Here is a 17,228-nt window from a genome sequence, read left to right on the forward strand (position 1 = left end):
CATGCCCTGGAAAGGGTATTCCAGCCTACCAACTTTATATTAATAGTGCCGTAATGCTACAGCTCATTCCTGTTCTACGAATACCTTAGATAGACACCCTTTCAGTTATAAGTCTTTTCGGTTTCAGGGAATAGGCAGATAGGGATTTGCTCTTATTCTGCTTTTCTTTTTTGCTAGGAAGAGCTTTAATGAACATTCCCCTCGAACGTTCAGAGAAGGAGTAATTCAGTCAGATTTTCCAATTATAATGAGTCTGTAGACACACCCTCCTCCCAGGTTATTTGTGCCATTTTCCTTCTGCTGTAGCTATATGAGAATAGAAATGTAGTGCTCAAAGGAGCATGAGAGGTCATCTAGTCCAGGGCCCTGTTCTTAAAAACCTTCCATGACAGGGATTCCACAACCTCCCTTGGAAGCCTATTCCAGTGCTTAACTAGCCTTAGTTAGAAATTTTTTCCTAATATTTAACCTAAATCTCCCTTGTAGTAGTTTAAGCTGATTACTGCTTGCCCTACTTTCAGAGGAGACGGAGAACAATTGATCACCATCCTCCTTAGAACAGCCCTTGACAGATCTGAAGACTTATCAGGTCACCCCTCAGTCTTCTTTTCTTAAGACTAAATATTCCCAGGTTTTTTAACCTCTCCTCAGAGCTTAGGTTTTCTAAACCTTTTATCATTTTTGTTGTTCTCCTCTGGATGCTCTCCAATTGGTCCACATCCTTCTTGAAGTGTGGTGCCCAGAACTGGACCCAGGACTTCAGCTGAGGCCTCACCGATGCCAAGTAGAGCAGGACAATTACCTCCCATGTCTTACATATGATGCTCTTGTAATTCACCCCAGAATGGTATTAGCCTCTTTTGCAATTATATCACATAGATCCATATTCAATTTGTGATCCATTCTAACCCCAGATTCTTTTCAACAATACTACCACCTAGCCAGTTAGCCCCCATTTTGTAGTTGTGCATTTAATTTTTTCTTCCTAAGTGTAGTACTTTGCATTGACTTTATTGAATTTCATTTTATTGATTTCAGACCAGTTCTCCAGTTTATCAAGGTCATTTTGAATTTTAATCCTGTCCTCCAAAGTGCTTGCAACCCCTCCCAGCTTGGTGTCATTTGTAAATTTTATAAGTATATGCTTACTCCATTATCCAAGTCATTAATGAAAATATTGATTAGGACTGGACCCAGGATAGACCCCTGCATGACCACACTAGATACATCTTCCCAGTTTGACAGTAAACCATTGATAGGTACTCTTTGAATACGGTCATTCAGCCAGCTTTGCACCCACCTTATAGTAATTTCCTCTAGACCACATTTCCCTAGTTTGCTTCTCCTTATAACCCTATTATCCTCTAGATGCTAACAAATTGATTAATAATTTGTTCAGTGTCTTTCCAGGTATTGAGAGCCATGTTGGTCCAGCCTAACTTCAAATAGACTGCCCTCAACCTAGGATGTACAGTGTTGTTGAAGTTCTTCTTTCATAATCGTCTCCCTTATGGGACAAAAATATAAAAAATAAAGGTACCAACCCAGCTTTGTCTTCAAAAGCAACAACATCTAGCTGTATCTATTCTAGAACACCCTTAATTTCTGGATGAGAAGACACACTTCTACTAAGGCTTCAGAGTAGCAGCCATGTTAGTCTGTATCTGCAAAAAGAAAAGGAGTACTTGTGGCACCTTAGAGACTAACAAATTTATTTGAGCATAAGCTTTCGTGAGCTATTCGTGAGCTACTAAGACCAGCAAAGAGACTGAGGTAATCAGTATAGGAATCAAATCCTGGTTTCAGCATAGCATTTGCTGCTCAGAAATTGGCCCTTGTACCAATACACAACTAACTCTTTTCCAGTCAGTCTGAGCTTACATTGTGCAGAGATTTCAGCCCTAAGCAACATATCTGGAGTTGCAGCGCCCACACCCAACAAACTTCCTCAGAATAGCTGCACATCTGCATTCAATTCTGTGCAAACACCACTCACCCTAAGTTTACCTTCCCACCTTACCTTCTCATACAGAAGAATACGCCTTCAATTTTCAAATGAAAAGCCTCCAGAGCTATTGCTTTTCCGCCAAAGCAGAAGATCTAATTATCCTTTTAGTCACCTGCATTTGTCTGAACAAGTCTAGACACACTGGCATCTCATCTGCATTAGACTGTCCCACTACTATTGCCCCCGTAGGGCTGCACCGTGCTGGTACAACATGCAAAATGTTAAAGAAAACTGCCAGTAATGAGGAGGTCAGGACGACAATCAACAAGTTATAAACACATCACAAGTCCCCACAAAGGTGCTCCCTGTGAGCCAGTGCAGCATGTTTCCAAGTCTGGTTCCCTGGAGCTGCTGAGACATGCATGTTGCCCTCTAGCAGCTCTGGCAAGCCAGGCATCACTCAGTCTCAAGGACCCTGGATCCAGGGGACTAAGGCTTAGATACACTGTGAGACCCTGTCCTGGGCAGGTGCTCGGGCTGTACACAACTCTGAGAGACACATGATCTCTCTCATCACCTTTACACTTTGGCAACACTTGTGTAGCTTGTCATTGAATTTTGAGACTCTTTTCATTTCACCAGGGTTCAAAGAGCTGGCTTGAGTTAATGCCATGAATCAACACAAGCAGCAGCTACGTTTTGTAGCTGCGCTATGTCGGTGCGAGATGCTCTTCTGCCAACATAGCTACCGCCGCTTGTTGGGGGTGGTTTGGGGAAGCAGCTACACGGAAGATCTTACAGAGGCACAGCTGTATCAGTACAGCTGTGCTGCTGTAAGCTTGTAAGTGTCGACATATTCTCTAGCAATCAAGAATGTCCAATTTCAGAGCAGCAGCCGTGTTAGTCTGTATTCGCAAAAAGAAAAGGAGTACTTGTGGCACCTTAGAGACTAACAAATTTATTAGAGCATAAGCTTTCGATGAAGTGAGCTGTAGCTCACGAAAGCTTATGCTCTAATAAATTTGTTAGTCTCTAAGGTGCCACAAGTACTCCTTTTCTTTTTAAGAATGTCCAAGACTCCCAGTAGTTAGGCATGGGTGAATGTGTAGGGAGGGAAGGCGGGGTGATTTCCACATCTTTCTTCACTGGAGGCAAAAGTCCACATTTTGGGTTCAGAACAAACTGCTCAAAAAAAAAAAAAAGTAGGCAAATCAAGGCAGGTTTATCACAACATAAAAGATACTCCTTTTCCTCCGAATGCTTGTTTCCATCGCATCACTCATGCAAATTTAACAGGATAAGGCTAAGCACAGCTCCAGTTTCCTCCCTAGAAATCTAGAGTGAGGCCTGAAGGCGAGAAACCAGACTTGTCTGTTCAGAAACCAGGGATGCTTTGCTTCCCAAGGAGTCACACAGAGCGATCTGGGATGCTAATCGGAAGGATACAGGCAGTCAGGTAAAGTACAAGCAGTGGCTGAAGCCCATATTAGCCACCCCGGAGGTCAGAGCATCCCAAACAGAACCTGCCACAGATTCCATGAGGCTGGCATCAGGATTCAAAGGGGGCCTCAGCTGCCACACAACTCGAGGGGCTTTCATCATATTCCCACCATAGGTGCGAACTTTCCCCAGTGCCAGTGGGTGCTCGCGCCCCCTCCGCCCTGCCCTGACTCCACCCCTTCCCCACCCCTGCCCTGGCCCCCCATTCCAACCCCTTCCCAAAAGTCCCTGCCCCAACTCCACCCGCTCCCTGCCCCTACTGGACCCCTTCCCCAAATGCCCGCCCTGGCCCCACCTCTTCCCCAAGCGTGATGTGTTCCCCCTCCTCCCCCTCCCTCCCAGCCATGTGAAACAGCTGTTTTGTGGCACAAGCGCTGGGAGCTAGGGGGGAAATGTGGGCATGTGGTGCGCTCAGGGGAGGAGGTGGAGGTGGAGCCGAGGCGGAGGTGAGCTGGGTGTGGGGGCAGGGCCGCGCTCCAGCCCCAGAGCACCCATGGAGTCGGCGCCTATGATTCCCACAGCAAAGCCATAGGACAAGGGTTAGGATACATAGTCCCTCCAACCGGCACCTGATTGTCCAGTTCCACTGCACTGACACATCATCAGTACCAGGCCTTTAGACAATCTTCAGAGCAAATGAACACACACATCAAGAGCACACAAATACGAGTGGGGCAAGAAGCAAGAATCCTTTGCATCAAAACCACCCTGGTAACGAAGCTCTATGACGGGACCTGAGAACCACCACCCTACATCAAGTTTCACTGCAAGGGGTTAGAGCAGCCAGAAGCACCATACGAGATTTATCACTGCTAGCTCCAACAGTAAGGCTACGATTTAGTCAGGAAAAATAATGAGGAGTCCTTGTGGCACCTTAGAAACTAACAAATTTATTTGGGCCTAAGCTTTTGTGGGCTAGAACCCATTTCGTCAGATGCATGGAGTCAGGAGTATTTTTAGTAAAAGTCATGGACAAGTCATGGGCAATAAATAAAAATTCACGGCCTTGTACTATAAATATCCCTGACTAAAACTTAGGTGGGGGGCCACTGCTGCGGGGGGGGGGGGGTGTCACAGGGAGGGCCGCTGCTCTGCGGGTGGGAGTCAACAGCACCAGCCTCTCGGGCCACTGAGCAGTGGCTGCTTGCTCTGGGCACCCCCGGGGCTGCCCAACTGGCACTGCTCTGGCAGCTCCCAGGATCGCTGCCAGGGCTGCTGAGCAGCAGCTGCTCCTACCATCCCCAGGATCGCTGCTCAGGCAGTCCCCGGGGCCAGCTGCCTGGGGCTGTCCAAGCAATGGCCGGTGTGGCTGGCCCCGGGGTTGCCCAAGCAGTTGGCTGCAGAGCAACTCGAGCAGCGGCCGGTGTGGCTGTCCCCAGGTCTGCCTGAGCACAGGGTCAGCCACACTGGTGACTGCAGAAGTCATGGAGGTCGCGGCAAGTCACAGAATCTGTGACTTCTGCAACCTCCGTGACAGACACGGAGCCCTATCCCTCAGATAAAGCTCCAATAATGGAAGAAGAGGTTAGAACTAGAGGGACATGGAGCTGCCCCCCATTATCCTGTCAATAGAACACACACAATTCCCATTGACTGATCCTGCTGATGGGATAATTAGGCCCCAGAACTTTAGAACTTGAAAACAAATTTCAAGCAGGTACATTTATTTCCCTAGGTTACTAGGAACACTCAATATTATGGAATATTATGCTCTTTATTCACTTTTTGTATTTCTCTTAGCTGGGTGAGGAGACTCATAGATTCTAAAGCCAGAAGGGACCCTTGTGATCGTGTAGTCTGACCTATATTGCACAGGTCATAGAATTGTCCCAAAATAATTCCTAGAGCAAATCTTCTTGAAAAACAACATTAAAATGCACATTGTTTGCTTGTGCCCAGTTTACTGAGTGATCCTGATCGCTCTGAATCAGAAATCTGTCCTCTTCATTGTTTACTACTCCTCCAATTTTTCTGTCATCTGCAAACTTTATTGGTGATGACTTTGGGGTTTTTAGCCAGGTCAGTGATAAAGATATTAAATAGCATGGGGCCAAAGAATAGATTAATAGATTTTAATGTTACCCTTTAAAAAAATTGTGGATGCAATTTATGTGGACTTAGCCAATGGTTCATCTTTTGTTTATATCTAGTTTCATTGTCAGGTTTATGGCTCTGCATTGCTCGGGTTTTGAGCCTTTCCAAAAAACCTGTTTGTCTGAAATTTTTTTAAAATGGTGGAAACATTTATTTTACTCTCACATTTTTATAAAAGCTTGGGTTTTTAAAAAAGAAAATAAAAATTAAATATGAGACCCGATTCAAGTTGACAGTATTCCTTTAAGCATTTCTGTATGAAACAAATTAAGGAACCAAGCCACTGACTATGGTGAGATGTTCTAGTTAGACCACAGAGGAAAAAAATATCCATATGTATATAAATATAAATTTGAACAATCTGTAAGGAAAATGAGAGTCAGACTGCAGCAGCTCATCTGTTGAGGTTTAAAATGAGACGATCAAAATCCTATAGAAACTTTAAAAATAGAAATAAAGGAGACTTAGCAAGAAGTTGTAGGAGAAGGTGCTGAACTTTAGTCTAAATGAGGCTAAAGTACTAGAAGAAAGACTGTGCAGTTCAGAAATTGAGACTTGCAATCTCACTGTGAGTATTTAAGACCAGGCTTGTAAAAGTTACATCACAACATGATTCAGAAGAGCTGCTCTCGACATCCATTTCGATTTCCATGGGATATTTCCCTGAAATATATTTTGTATCATGGCACTATGATGCAGGAAAAATGTATATCACATACGCACAGAGACATGGCAACCCTACTCCTTCTGCTTAGTGAAAATATATATTTCTTTGCCTAGCAGAGATAAACAACATGACAGATTTCAGAGTAGCAGCCGTGTTAGTCTGTATTCGCAAAAAGAAAAGGAGTACTCGTGGCACCTTAGAGACTAAAATAAATTTGTTAGTCTCTAAGGTGCCACAAGTACTCCTTTTCTATAAGCAACATGGACATTCTCGACATTTACATGTGCTCTGTTTCATGCATTTTAAATGCTAGATTTGGACAGCAAAGATCAAATTTGCTCACTTGCTAGTGGTTTGTGTGTTTTGAATACAGCTTTGCTTTTCTTGTTGAAAAGATGCTTCTAAAAGCAATGAGAACTTTGAACTGGGTTTTACAAACAAAGGGAGAAACATGATGTATTTACTGGCTTTTGCCCTTGTCCACTTGGGAAAGATGGATTTTATGTGAAAAAACTAACTTTTGTGTGTCTAATAGAGCTGAAAGGAACATAGCTCATTTTCTGTACTCTAAGAGTGATCTAGTGGGCAGCGCACAGGACTATGATCTAAGAGCAAATGAGCTCTCTAATCATGGCCAGGTCCACAGATAATGTCACTGTCAGAGGCAAATCTTGGTGGTATTTCTAATATAGATGAATCCTGAAAACAGATCACAGCATAGCTGCACTTTGTAATGTAGACAGCACCTACACCTACAAGGGGCGGGGAGGACCCAGAGCCTAATTTAAAGATAATAATACATATTATTACTATTAGTTTGTTCACAGCATCAGTGAGGTAGATCAGCCAGCCCAGCTCAGAGAATAGCGTCTCTTTGCTGCCGCTGCAGGAGAAAGAGGAAAAAACTCACTTGGTTTCTTAAGGAACTAGAAAATAACAGCTAGTGTTCTCACCTTGGCTAGAGCAGGGAGTTTATTTTATTACAGGTAAAAAGAGAAGTTTATGGCCTGGAGGAAGTTATAACTTTTAGGCAATATTTTGGGTCTAAACAACCAGCTACTGTATTACTTGCATATAACAGATTAAAGAGATGCTGCCACCACCTCTAGTCTTGTCAGAAACTAATGGGGGCGGGGGGAAACTGACAGTGACACCAAAGGAGACAATAGCACTAATCTTTGCCAGGCCGGGCTGGAACAATGCTGCTCTTCCTCATGGGCTGAAAGTGTTCCATATCCAAAGTTTTTCATCTGTATTGTCAAGAAGCTGAGGCGTGGAGACATCAGGCTCTGCAGGTTAAGGAACAATAAGATGCAGCACAGTGTCTAGTTGCGGAGGTATGTTCTCGGGAGAGATCTAGGGGTCCGCATTTAAACCTAGTTAGGAAACTTGCAAACTGATAGTTTTTGCGCAAGTTGTTTTGTTCTTTTTTCCAGTTAACTCTACAAACCAAAGTTCAAGGCTAGTGAAAATCATGCAGGGGAGTGAAACCAGACAAGGATTTCCCTGGTATCACAGATAAGTGGAGAAGACAGTGCAGGGACCTGGCCTGTCAGCTGCAGCGACCAGTGTCAGATTCTACTGCTGCTAAACAGAGAGCTACACCCCAGGGGTACTAGCTGTTAGCCCCACCATTCACCAGCCCCAAAAATGAAGTGCACAGCTTCCTCCTTTCTGGAGAGGGGCGATAAAGTCCCACGAAAAACTGGAAGTGACTCAAAGGGAACTGAACAGAGAAACTGTCTGAAGCGAACTGCCCCTCTGAGTTTCCCAGCAGTAGAGTGATAGTGCTGAGAAAACCCGAAGGAACAAGCTTTGCAGGAAACCCGGCAAAGAGGGTTCCAGCCTGCTGGAAGGGAGTTGATCCCACCTGGAATCCCAACTGTTGGGACTCACAATGACAAATATGTATCGCTGACCATAGATGCAAGTTGAACTAGGAAGAGCTGAAAGTGCTCCCTGGGGACAGGCCCATGGACACCGTACTTAGGAGCAGCCTGGATTGCCACTGGAGGTCACTCTTGTTGCACAGCAGGGAGCACATTTTTGCTGTAACTCTTAAACACTGACATAAAAAAGGTGGTTTAGTGTAATTTAAAATGACCATCCTAACTGCCCCATGACACACGGGGGGCAGGAGGGGACTTATTGTGTCTCCAGCAGGAGCCATATTGGGGCAGAGACGGTAGCAGCAAGTGCATGAACAGCTCTCTGATCGACACCACTTAGGATGGGAAAAGAAAAGGAGTACTTGTGGCACCTTAGAGACTAACAAATTTATTAGAGCATAAGCTTTCGTGAGCTACAGCTCACTTCATCGGATGCATCCGATGAAGTGAGCTGTAGCTCACGAAAGCTTATGCTCTAATAAATTTGTTAGTCTCTAAGGTGCCACAAGTACTCCTTTTCTTTTTGAGAATACAGACTAACACGGCTGCTACTCTGAAACCTAGGATGGGAAAGTTTCCTTTGGTACAAATTTTTTGTAACCTGTTTTTAACATTCCAAGAGCATGTGACATTTCATTTGCTCCAGCCAGGAATATGCCAATAAAGCAACAGGAACTAAAAAGTGCAGCACAACCGAGCTGATTCACAAAAAGCAATGATGAGAGGTAAATGTGCATTGCTTGGACAAATAGCAACTATGGCTGCTTCTGCCATTGCTCCCAAGGGTCCAGCTCCCCTAGGGCTCCAGTATCAACAGGGCTCCAGCAGCTGCTAGTGCACTAACACCTTGATGCCAACATTGCTCAGAGCAGGTCTATGTGACCACAGCGGCAGCATCAAGATCCTTCTCTGCATTGGCACCACTAGTGGAGGTGAAATAGAGGAAAATGTTGGTAATGTAGATGGGGGCAGGAGGGAATGAAAAACAGCTGCAAGTCTCTGAAGAGCATAGGATGGGAGAAAACTAGGGTGTGATCCCAGGGGATAGAACTAAAACCAACCAGCTCACTTGAATGGTCAGGGGAAGTTGTAGGCTGAATATCAGGAAACATTTCAGTAAGAGCCCAAGACAGTCTCCCAGGGACAGAGCTGGAATCAGGGTGGCAACCAGCGATTGTGTGCACACTGCCCACTCTTCCAATTCCTCTTAGCTAAGTGTTAACTCTGCTTTCTGGAACACACAAATAGGGACAGAGTCCTGAGCCTCGCTCAGACAGACCTGCCGTTACACACCGTCGGGTCACTAGTGCAGTACGGAGACCGCAAAGGGCATGTCCATAAGATATCTGCCAAAGGACCAAGCACCTGCCCATTGCCATAAACGAAATAGTCTTTGAGACAATACAGACCAGACAGATCAGCCCTGGCTAATGTTTTATTATTATTTCTTAAAAGCATTTCCTGGGCCTTTGCACAGCAGGAAAACGAGTACCAGCTGCGCATGCTTGTTCCCCAAAGCCTCTATCAAATTGCTGCTGAAAACACTTCGGCGGCTAGTGCTGAATGGACAAAACTATTTTCAACTGCACTGCAGAAAGTGGGATAGATACCATACACTTTAAAGGACAGAGGTAAGGCAGGACTAGCAGCTGCCTGAATGCTACAATAGTAGGACTAGGTGCCAGCTACATCCACGGGTGGAAACCCAGCCACGTGAGGCACTTAAAACTAGATTGGACAAAGCACCCCAGAAATATACTGTAGGGAATAACCCAGTACTGGCCTGAGTAACAACCTAGACTGGAGCCAGTAAAACTCTGCCAGCTCAAATTACTGTCATTTGAAATAATCTGCATGGCTCTAAGTGGAACCAAGAGTGAAGAAAAGAAAATTCCTACAGAATTCAAAGAGTGAACAGTCTTTGAGAACTCTGTCATTGCAAGTGACTGACGAGGGCACCCAGGTTCCACGCAGTAGTTGGACAATAGCACCAAGGGGACTGTAGGTTAAAATTCAGTCTCAGCAACAGATGAGCTGAGTTTGAGGATCTCAGTCTATTGCCCGGAGAGACTGTGTCTATTCTGTTATTTTTAATAGAGCATCATGGCCAGCTGCCTGTCCTGGGCTGCTGACAGTTTTACCCAGGGTAACAGAGAACAAAGGGCAATGGTCCATATCTCAGCCCCACAGAGTGGATGGTGTCTGCTCTGAGATGGAGGAATCAAACAGAAGGGGAATGGCTGGAATGCAACTCTGAGGTGTAGTGTGGCACTCAGCCAGGGGTATGCGTACCCATGTGGGTACCCAGAGATCTTTCAGGGAGAACAGCAACACATCTAGATATTTGCTTAGTTTTACAACAAGCTACATAAAAAGCACGAGTGATGTCAGTACAGACTAAAATTTCATACAATGATGTGTTTATACTATTCTATATACTATACACTGAAATGTAAGTACAATATTTATATTCCAATGGATTTTTTTTATAATCATATTGTAAAAATGAGAAGGTAAGCAATTGTACAGTAATACTGTGCTGTGACACTTGTATTTTTATGTCTGATTTTGTAAGCAAGTAGTTTTTAAGTGAGGTGGAACTTGGGGGTACACCAGCTAAATCAGACTCCTGAAAGGAGTACAGGAGTCTGGAAAGATTGAGAGCTACTGCCCTGTAGGGCTGGAGGAGGGCAGTGGGAAGATGCACCAACAGGCCCCGTGCCCTGAAGCCAGAGCTGTCAGTCAGTTTCACTTACATGAGAAACATAATTCTCCAAATTTGTTCTCCATCTCACATAACTGCAACAGAACCAAGAAATTTATTTCCAACCTCTTTGCCCCTAAGCCACCAGATGTGCTTCCAAGAGAGCTGGGAACTAAACAGGCTTCTCATAGCCTCTCTCCTGACTTATTTTAGTCACTTAACCTGAATCCATCAACACTTGCCCCATCTTATCCCATAGCACTTACGGGCTCCCTAGGGTTACAACCAACACATTCAGACCAGAGTCACACAAAGAAGAATATTTCCCCCATCCTGCTTCCCCACTGGTTCTAAAAACAGAGATGGAGTCAGCACAGACAACTAAGGAAAGTACAGAAACTTTTCTCCGGGGAAGCTTTTGCATCTTTGAATCCTGAGTCACGTTTATGAAAGCTTTGGCACAAAACTAGTTCCACAGTTATCTACAGCTAGAGTCACATTTCATTCTAACATACTCCAATTCAGACAGAAAGTGATGTGGAAAAGAGCGTCAAAGTTGTGGTTATAAGGCCTAAGATTCCAGTGTCTGCTAAAAAAGACTTACATATGTACAGAGATTGGTGATTTATACCAGTGCAATGTGGAAATTGGGCCCTATTTGCTGCTATAAAAACCTCCTGAATTAAACTAATTGTAGAACAAAGTTAAGTTACATACTTAATTTTTTTATTTTGTGCATAGCTGGATGCTTGGCACAAACTAATTCCTGATTTTATATTTACAAGTTGGTTCCTTCCTGCGGTATTTTATTTTAAAAGTAATTGCAGGAAGCCTTTAGCACAAAGCTATATTTCTCAACTGCATGAGGTGGAGGCAGGAAATATATAAAATATTTAAAAATTTCACTTTTTTCACATTATTCATAATTCTTAAATTTGTCAGTTTTCCTTTGCACTGTTCAAAGATATGTCTGTAGTTTAGAATTGTCTAAATCTGATACAAAAATGCTAGCAGATAGCTCCACATACACAGACATTAGATAATAACTGATTATCAAACACGTCAATGAATGCGAGTACGGAGAACAAATAATAGCCTGCTTGAGAGAGGAGCTCTCCTCAGGGAAATTGGGACTTAAATCCTCAGCCTGCAATTTGTTTATTTCATTTACAAATTTACAGCTTCTCAGATTAGCTGAAGAGCCACTTCCCCACAAACTTACAGTCTAAGGAACGGAACCCGGATTGTTAAAGCATATGCACAATCTCAACTAGGGCTCCAGTTGGACTCTGACTAGACTCAGTGAGCTAGATTTAAAATACTAGCAGTTTAGCAGTTTCCAGGAGAACTGTGTCCACAGAAACAGCATTTCACTTTTTTACAAATAAATACAATTATTTTTGTTATAGTTGGTCATTTCTTATAATGCAGGTGGTCTATAAATAACTGGGAAGCTCAAGATTTCTCTTTAGTTTTGCGCTGGAAGTTGCATCTTATGAAAGACAAAGAGGTGGTGAGAATGGAAAGTCCGTAGGGTTTGGTATGGTGCAGGCAGCTTCACAGACTTATTATGGATGGTCTTCTCTTCGCTCCCTAATATATACTGTATCCATTGCTTTCCTTGGCAGAGGAAGGGAAATGTCTACCCCAGTCCACCAACTCCTCCCTGCAAAAAAATCTCATTTTCCCATCTCCAAATATTCAATAATCAAATATAACAACTCTGCATTTTCATCCAAAGATGACACAGCACTTTACAAACACTTATTGCCTGGGTAAAGTGGGTCCATATTATCACCCATGACTGGGAGTGTGGTCTTACAGTTATACCGTGCAACCAAGTATCAGGAGACCTGGAGTCTGTTCCTTGCTGTGCGACCTGGAGCAAGTCTCTGAGATTCTCCATGCCTCAAAAGGGGAATTGCAATACATACTTCACAGAGGTTCATTCATCACTGTCAGTAAAGTGCTTTGAGATCCTGGAATGGCAGGTTATAATAGACGTGCAAAGGATTAATATTTATTACGAATTTGCAAGTGGGGAAGTTGAAGATCAGAGAGGTGAATTGGCTTGTCCAAGGTCACACAGAAAGCTGGTGACAAAAGCTGGGAAACAGAATCCAGAAGTTCTTTCTTCCAGTCCAGCACTCTAACCATTAGGTTTTAGAGTAGCAGCCGTGTTAGTCTGTATTCGCAAAAAAGAAAAGGAGGACTTGTGGCAACTTAGAGACTAACAAATTTATTTGAGCATAAGCTTTCATGAGCTACAGCTCACTTCATCGGATGCATTTGGTGGAAAATATTTTTCCAAACATCCAATGAAGTGACCTGTAGCTCACGAAAGCTTATGCTCAAATAAATTTGTTAGTCTCTAAGGTGCCACAAGTTCTCCTTTTCTTTTTGCGAATACAGACTAACATGGCTGCTACTCTGGAACCTGTCATAATTTCTTCAGTTTATTTTTTTGTGGTTTGCATTACTATCTAATGATATCTTATCTCTGTCCATAGCAGTGAGACCTTGATGTGGCTTCTCCTTCCCCTTTAGTAATTTCACAAATTAGTTACTGCGGGGCATGCACAAGAGATTCTGTGCAAGCTCGTCCAATTTTAATGGTGTCAAATTTAAAACAACTATCAGAGAGCAGAAGGCCCAGAACTGAAACTCCACCAGAACCCAGTCTGACATGAAGTCCTTTTACTAACACCTCTACAGTTTTTGAGAGTTAAAAGAACTATTTTCATAATCTGAGTGTATGAAGGGTATTTACATAGATGGACTTCAAGCAAATTATCCTCTTTTTCCCTTGTAGCATGAACACAATGGGTATTATAATCCTGGACTGGCCTCCAGATGATATTTTGTGTCCATGAAGCCTGCATTCCTGAACGTTGCCTGATCAAAAAGTCTTCTCACTTTGGTTTTAACTGAATAGAAAACATTTTTTTAAAAATAAAAGCCAATTTTTTGTATTCAATTGACAAATTTTTGTTTAAAAAAATCCTGCTTTTGCAGGAGTATATTTTCTTGTTGTGGTAGAATTAGGGGAAAGATTGCTGCTCAGATTACCATATGTATTTAGAATATTATTATTAAATATTTGTTAAGTACCAACAACATACTAGGGGCTTTCTGAGACACAAGAGTACTTCTTCAGCTAATAAGTAAATTAAACAAACATTTTAACTCTTTCAGAGGACAGGCCGCTGGTAGCGTTGCAGTTAAAGCAAATACAAAAGACCACTTAGAATTAGTTGCAATTTAAATTAATTGGGCTAATAGAGATTTTATAATTTCCCTTCAGTGCTGAAGTCAAAAGGCAAAACAGTTTAGACAACAAAACTAAATACACAGTTTAGAGACACAAAGAAATTCCAAGACAACCTCCTCAGAGCACTGGCTTTTCTGAATTAGCAGAAGAGCATTTTGCTCCCAAAACTAAAGGCAACATTCCATTGTTTATTAAAGAAATCATCAGTGTTTTGGCAATTAACAAAGATAAGTGACAAATTAACACAAAATCCCAGCAGTTGCCAGCAGACACTGAAAATGGGCCAAGGGCGAAGTTCCATTCATAAGCAAATACCCAGCACAATAGTGTGATTCATAATCCTTGATTTACACAAGACCAGAGTTTGGCCAGGCTGAAAAATATATTTAATGTTTGGAACTAGGCAAACTAAGTAAAGGAAGAACAGAACAAACACCAAAGACAAACAAATGAGAGACAAACAAAAAGAGGAATGGGTGCCTACCTTCTGTCAGCCAAGTCTCCTGAAACTGGCTCAAATCCTGGAAGAGGTCTGCAAGAAAAGTGAAAGGTGCCTTTACTGAAGGCTGGCCTGGGCTGGACTGACAGCAGGATGCTCCAGGGTTGGTGATGTGGGATGGGAAAGAAACACAAACACTGCAGGGAAATAGGGGAGTGAAGCAGAGGGAGGGGAGGGTCTGGTCCCTACCTACTCCCTACCCATGAGCCCTGTCCCTCCCCCTGCTACCTCCACCCACTGTCTCCATGAGCCCTGACCCCCCCCCCCACTGCCAGTGGGGTGCTGCAACTGCCTTTACCTTCCGAATCCTGAGGGGGTGCTAAGCCTGGGTCCATGGGTCTCCTGGTGCCCATCAGAGCTCGGCTGCTGAGGGTCCCATTTCCGGGCGGTTTCTGAAGAAAAGGACAAACCAGCTTGGGAAAGTCATGTCAGGACTGGGCCACCTTTCCCCGGGGCTGAGAGCTGGGCGCTGTCTGCAGCCTCGGCCCTGGGGCTCTAGCGCTACTCACGTGTGTGAAAGTGTAAGGCACTTGCTGGTCCAAGTACCCTTTCATCCTCCCGTCCATACGTTAACTCCTCGTGGGCATGGAGCAGCCAGCTCAGCGCAGCGACCTGCGGGAGACGGGCAGAGGGAACCTGTTTCACAAGGGCTGGGGGGCAAGCAAGGCGCGCCCCTTAGTCTCGGCTGCACCTGCTTTAGCCCACCACGTCCCAGGCTGGGCCTCGTGGAATCGTCCCCTCCCCGCCCCCCCACGGGCTTGTCCTAGCTACAGGAGCGGGGCTCGAAGATTCAGCCCCTTCCTAAAACGACCCTGGGGGCAGGTTACCAGCAGCAGCCCCACCGCCCCCTCCCTGCTCCCCGGCTGCAGTGCTGGGTGTGAGGTGCAACGAGGCGTCGTTCGTGTTGCATCTGGCAAAACTTGTGCGAAGAGGTGGGGTGATGCCTCGCTCCCCAGTGGAAACTGCTACCCTGTACCCCTGCCCAGTCCCCCCGGCCTCTCACCTGCGACGGGGCTCCCGGAGCGGCTCAGCCCCGAGGGCTGTGCGTGCAGATGTTCCCCCAGTCCCGCTCCCAGGGAAAGGGCTCGCTTTGCCGGCGGCTCAGACAGTTGTGTGACCGGGAGGAGCCTCCCATTGGTGCATTTCCTCCTTCCCAGGCTCAGCTTTCTTGCTTCTTTGTTTCATTGACTTTGTGAATGAAGCCCCGGGCTGGGACACGCCCGCCAATCACAGCTCGGCTTGGCCCTCACCCAGAGCAGAAGGGGGAGCGGCTACGGCTTCCAGGGCCAATCAGATCGCGTCACTCTGGGATTCATTCAAGGCTGGGGCTCCCATTCATAAAAAAACTCCCAAAGTTCATTCATAAAGGTCTGCAAGTGGCGGGGAGCCAGAGCTGTGCTGAGCTGAGTTTTGTGCATGGCACGGCGTACGCACGGCTCACACCATTAGACTCCCTCAGGACTTACACACATCCAGGCTTGCCAACTCACACTCAACGTGGGGGTCATTTTAAAGCAGCTTTTAAAGCAAAATTTGTTAGTCTCTAAGGTGCCACAAGTACTCCTTTTCTTTTAAAGCATCTACACTCCTGTTATGAAGGATTTTTTTTTTAAAGTTTCAGTGAGACTTTGAACATATCACTCACATTTATCACTTCTTCTGTCCCGTTGTACCAGCTAGGCAACCGTGGCTTTCAACACCAATTTCTTTGGTATAACTTAGTGCCAATAAAATAAAATAAAATAAAATTTCAGTCCCTGAGTTTGCACACCCAGAAATAAACACCTGCATGTACAGTCAACATTTGTGTGTGCAAACCAGGTGCTCCATCTCTTGCATTTACCTGTTCAAATGTCATTTGCATATCCAAATAAATAACTGTTTTTCATAAACCTATGTGGACTAAAGTTTTTAAATTTCTCCTTAGAGTTCCATGGGGCCATGGACTCAGTTACAAGAAGATATTGTTCTAGGGGAAATTATCCCCTAGACAAAGATTGATACTGGAGAGAGATTCAAGAAAGAAAGAAAGAAAAAGGGGTGAGTCTTTATAATTGTAAGTATGAAAACTAGGCATAATGACATGTTCTGCACATCACAAATATCAATGTGGAATCTCAGTATGGTAGATTAGAGCAAGACATTCTCTCTCTCTCTCTGGTATGTGGATGCATCAGACTGTTATTTAGCATAACAGTCAAACATTTTTGAACCCTTCTGCCAAATCAGGCTGTAGCTTTATCTGATAACATAGCTCAATCACAGTTCAACACTGTCTGCACAGACAAGACTGAACAATGTTTTAACTCTATCATGCAATTAACATCTTTCAGCATAGTTCCTCCTCTCTTCCCCAGGACCGTGGCAGTTGTGTACTTTAGTTGGGACTTTAGTATATTAACTCAGTTCTCAGTGCAGGAGATTACATTGTTGAGATTTCAGCTCAGGCAAATTGCCTGGATAGTTTTATTTTCCATGAATTTTTAACTATTTTGTGACCTCCATAACAACAAACAGGCTATAAATATTAATCTGTGTTTAATAGTCAGGATGAGACTGAATGAGAAGAACCCTCCCAGTTAGGTTATTGTTGGTCTATCTGTTCCATTTGTGCTTAAAATAATTAACACCAGATACCCATGCTATTCACTCTTAC

General features: G+C 44.2%; 1 protein-coding gene across 6 annotated transcripts in view; it reads right to left on the minus strand.

Moving 5' to 3' along the window:
* Positions 1-15,764, minus strand: part of ETV4 (ETS variant transcription factor 4) — a 45,499-nt gene extending 29,735 nt beyond the window's left edge. For all 6 annotated transcript variants that reach the window (XM_043503455.1, XM_038385553.2, XM_043503453.1 and 3 more), the window contains exons 1-4: positions 15,576-15,764; positions 15,082-15,184; positions 14,871-14,964; positions 14,558-14,605 (exon numbers count right to left, since the gene is read on the minus strand). In XM_043503455.1, coding sequence (XP_043359390.1) covers positions 14,558-14,605; positions 14,871-14,964; positions 15,082-15,138 — 199 coding nt within the window. In that variant the 5' untranslated portion in view covers positions 15,139-15,184; positions 15,576-15,764. The remainder of the gene's footprint in view (positions 1-14,557; positions 14,606-14,870; positions 14,965-15,081; positions 15,185-15,575) is intronic.
* Between the last annotated feature and the right edge of the window lie 1,464 nt (positions 15,765-17,228).

The sequence above is a fragment of the Dermochelys coriacea genome, chromosome 27 (assembly GCF_009764565.3).
Source record: "Dermochelys coriacea isolate rDerCor1 chromosome 27, rDerCor1.pri.v4, whole genome shotgun sequence".
Lineage (NCBI taxonomy): Eukaryota > Metazoa > Chordata > Testudines > Dermochelyidae > Dermochelys > Dermochelys coriacea.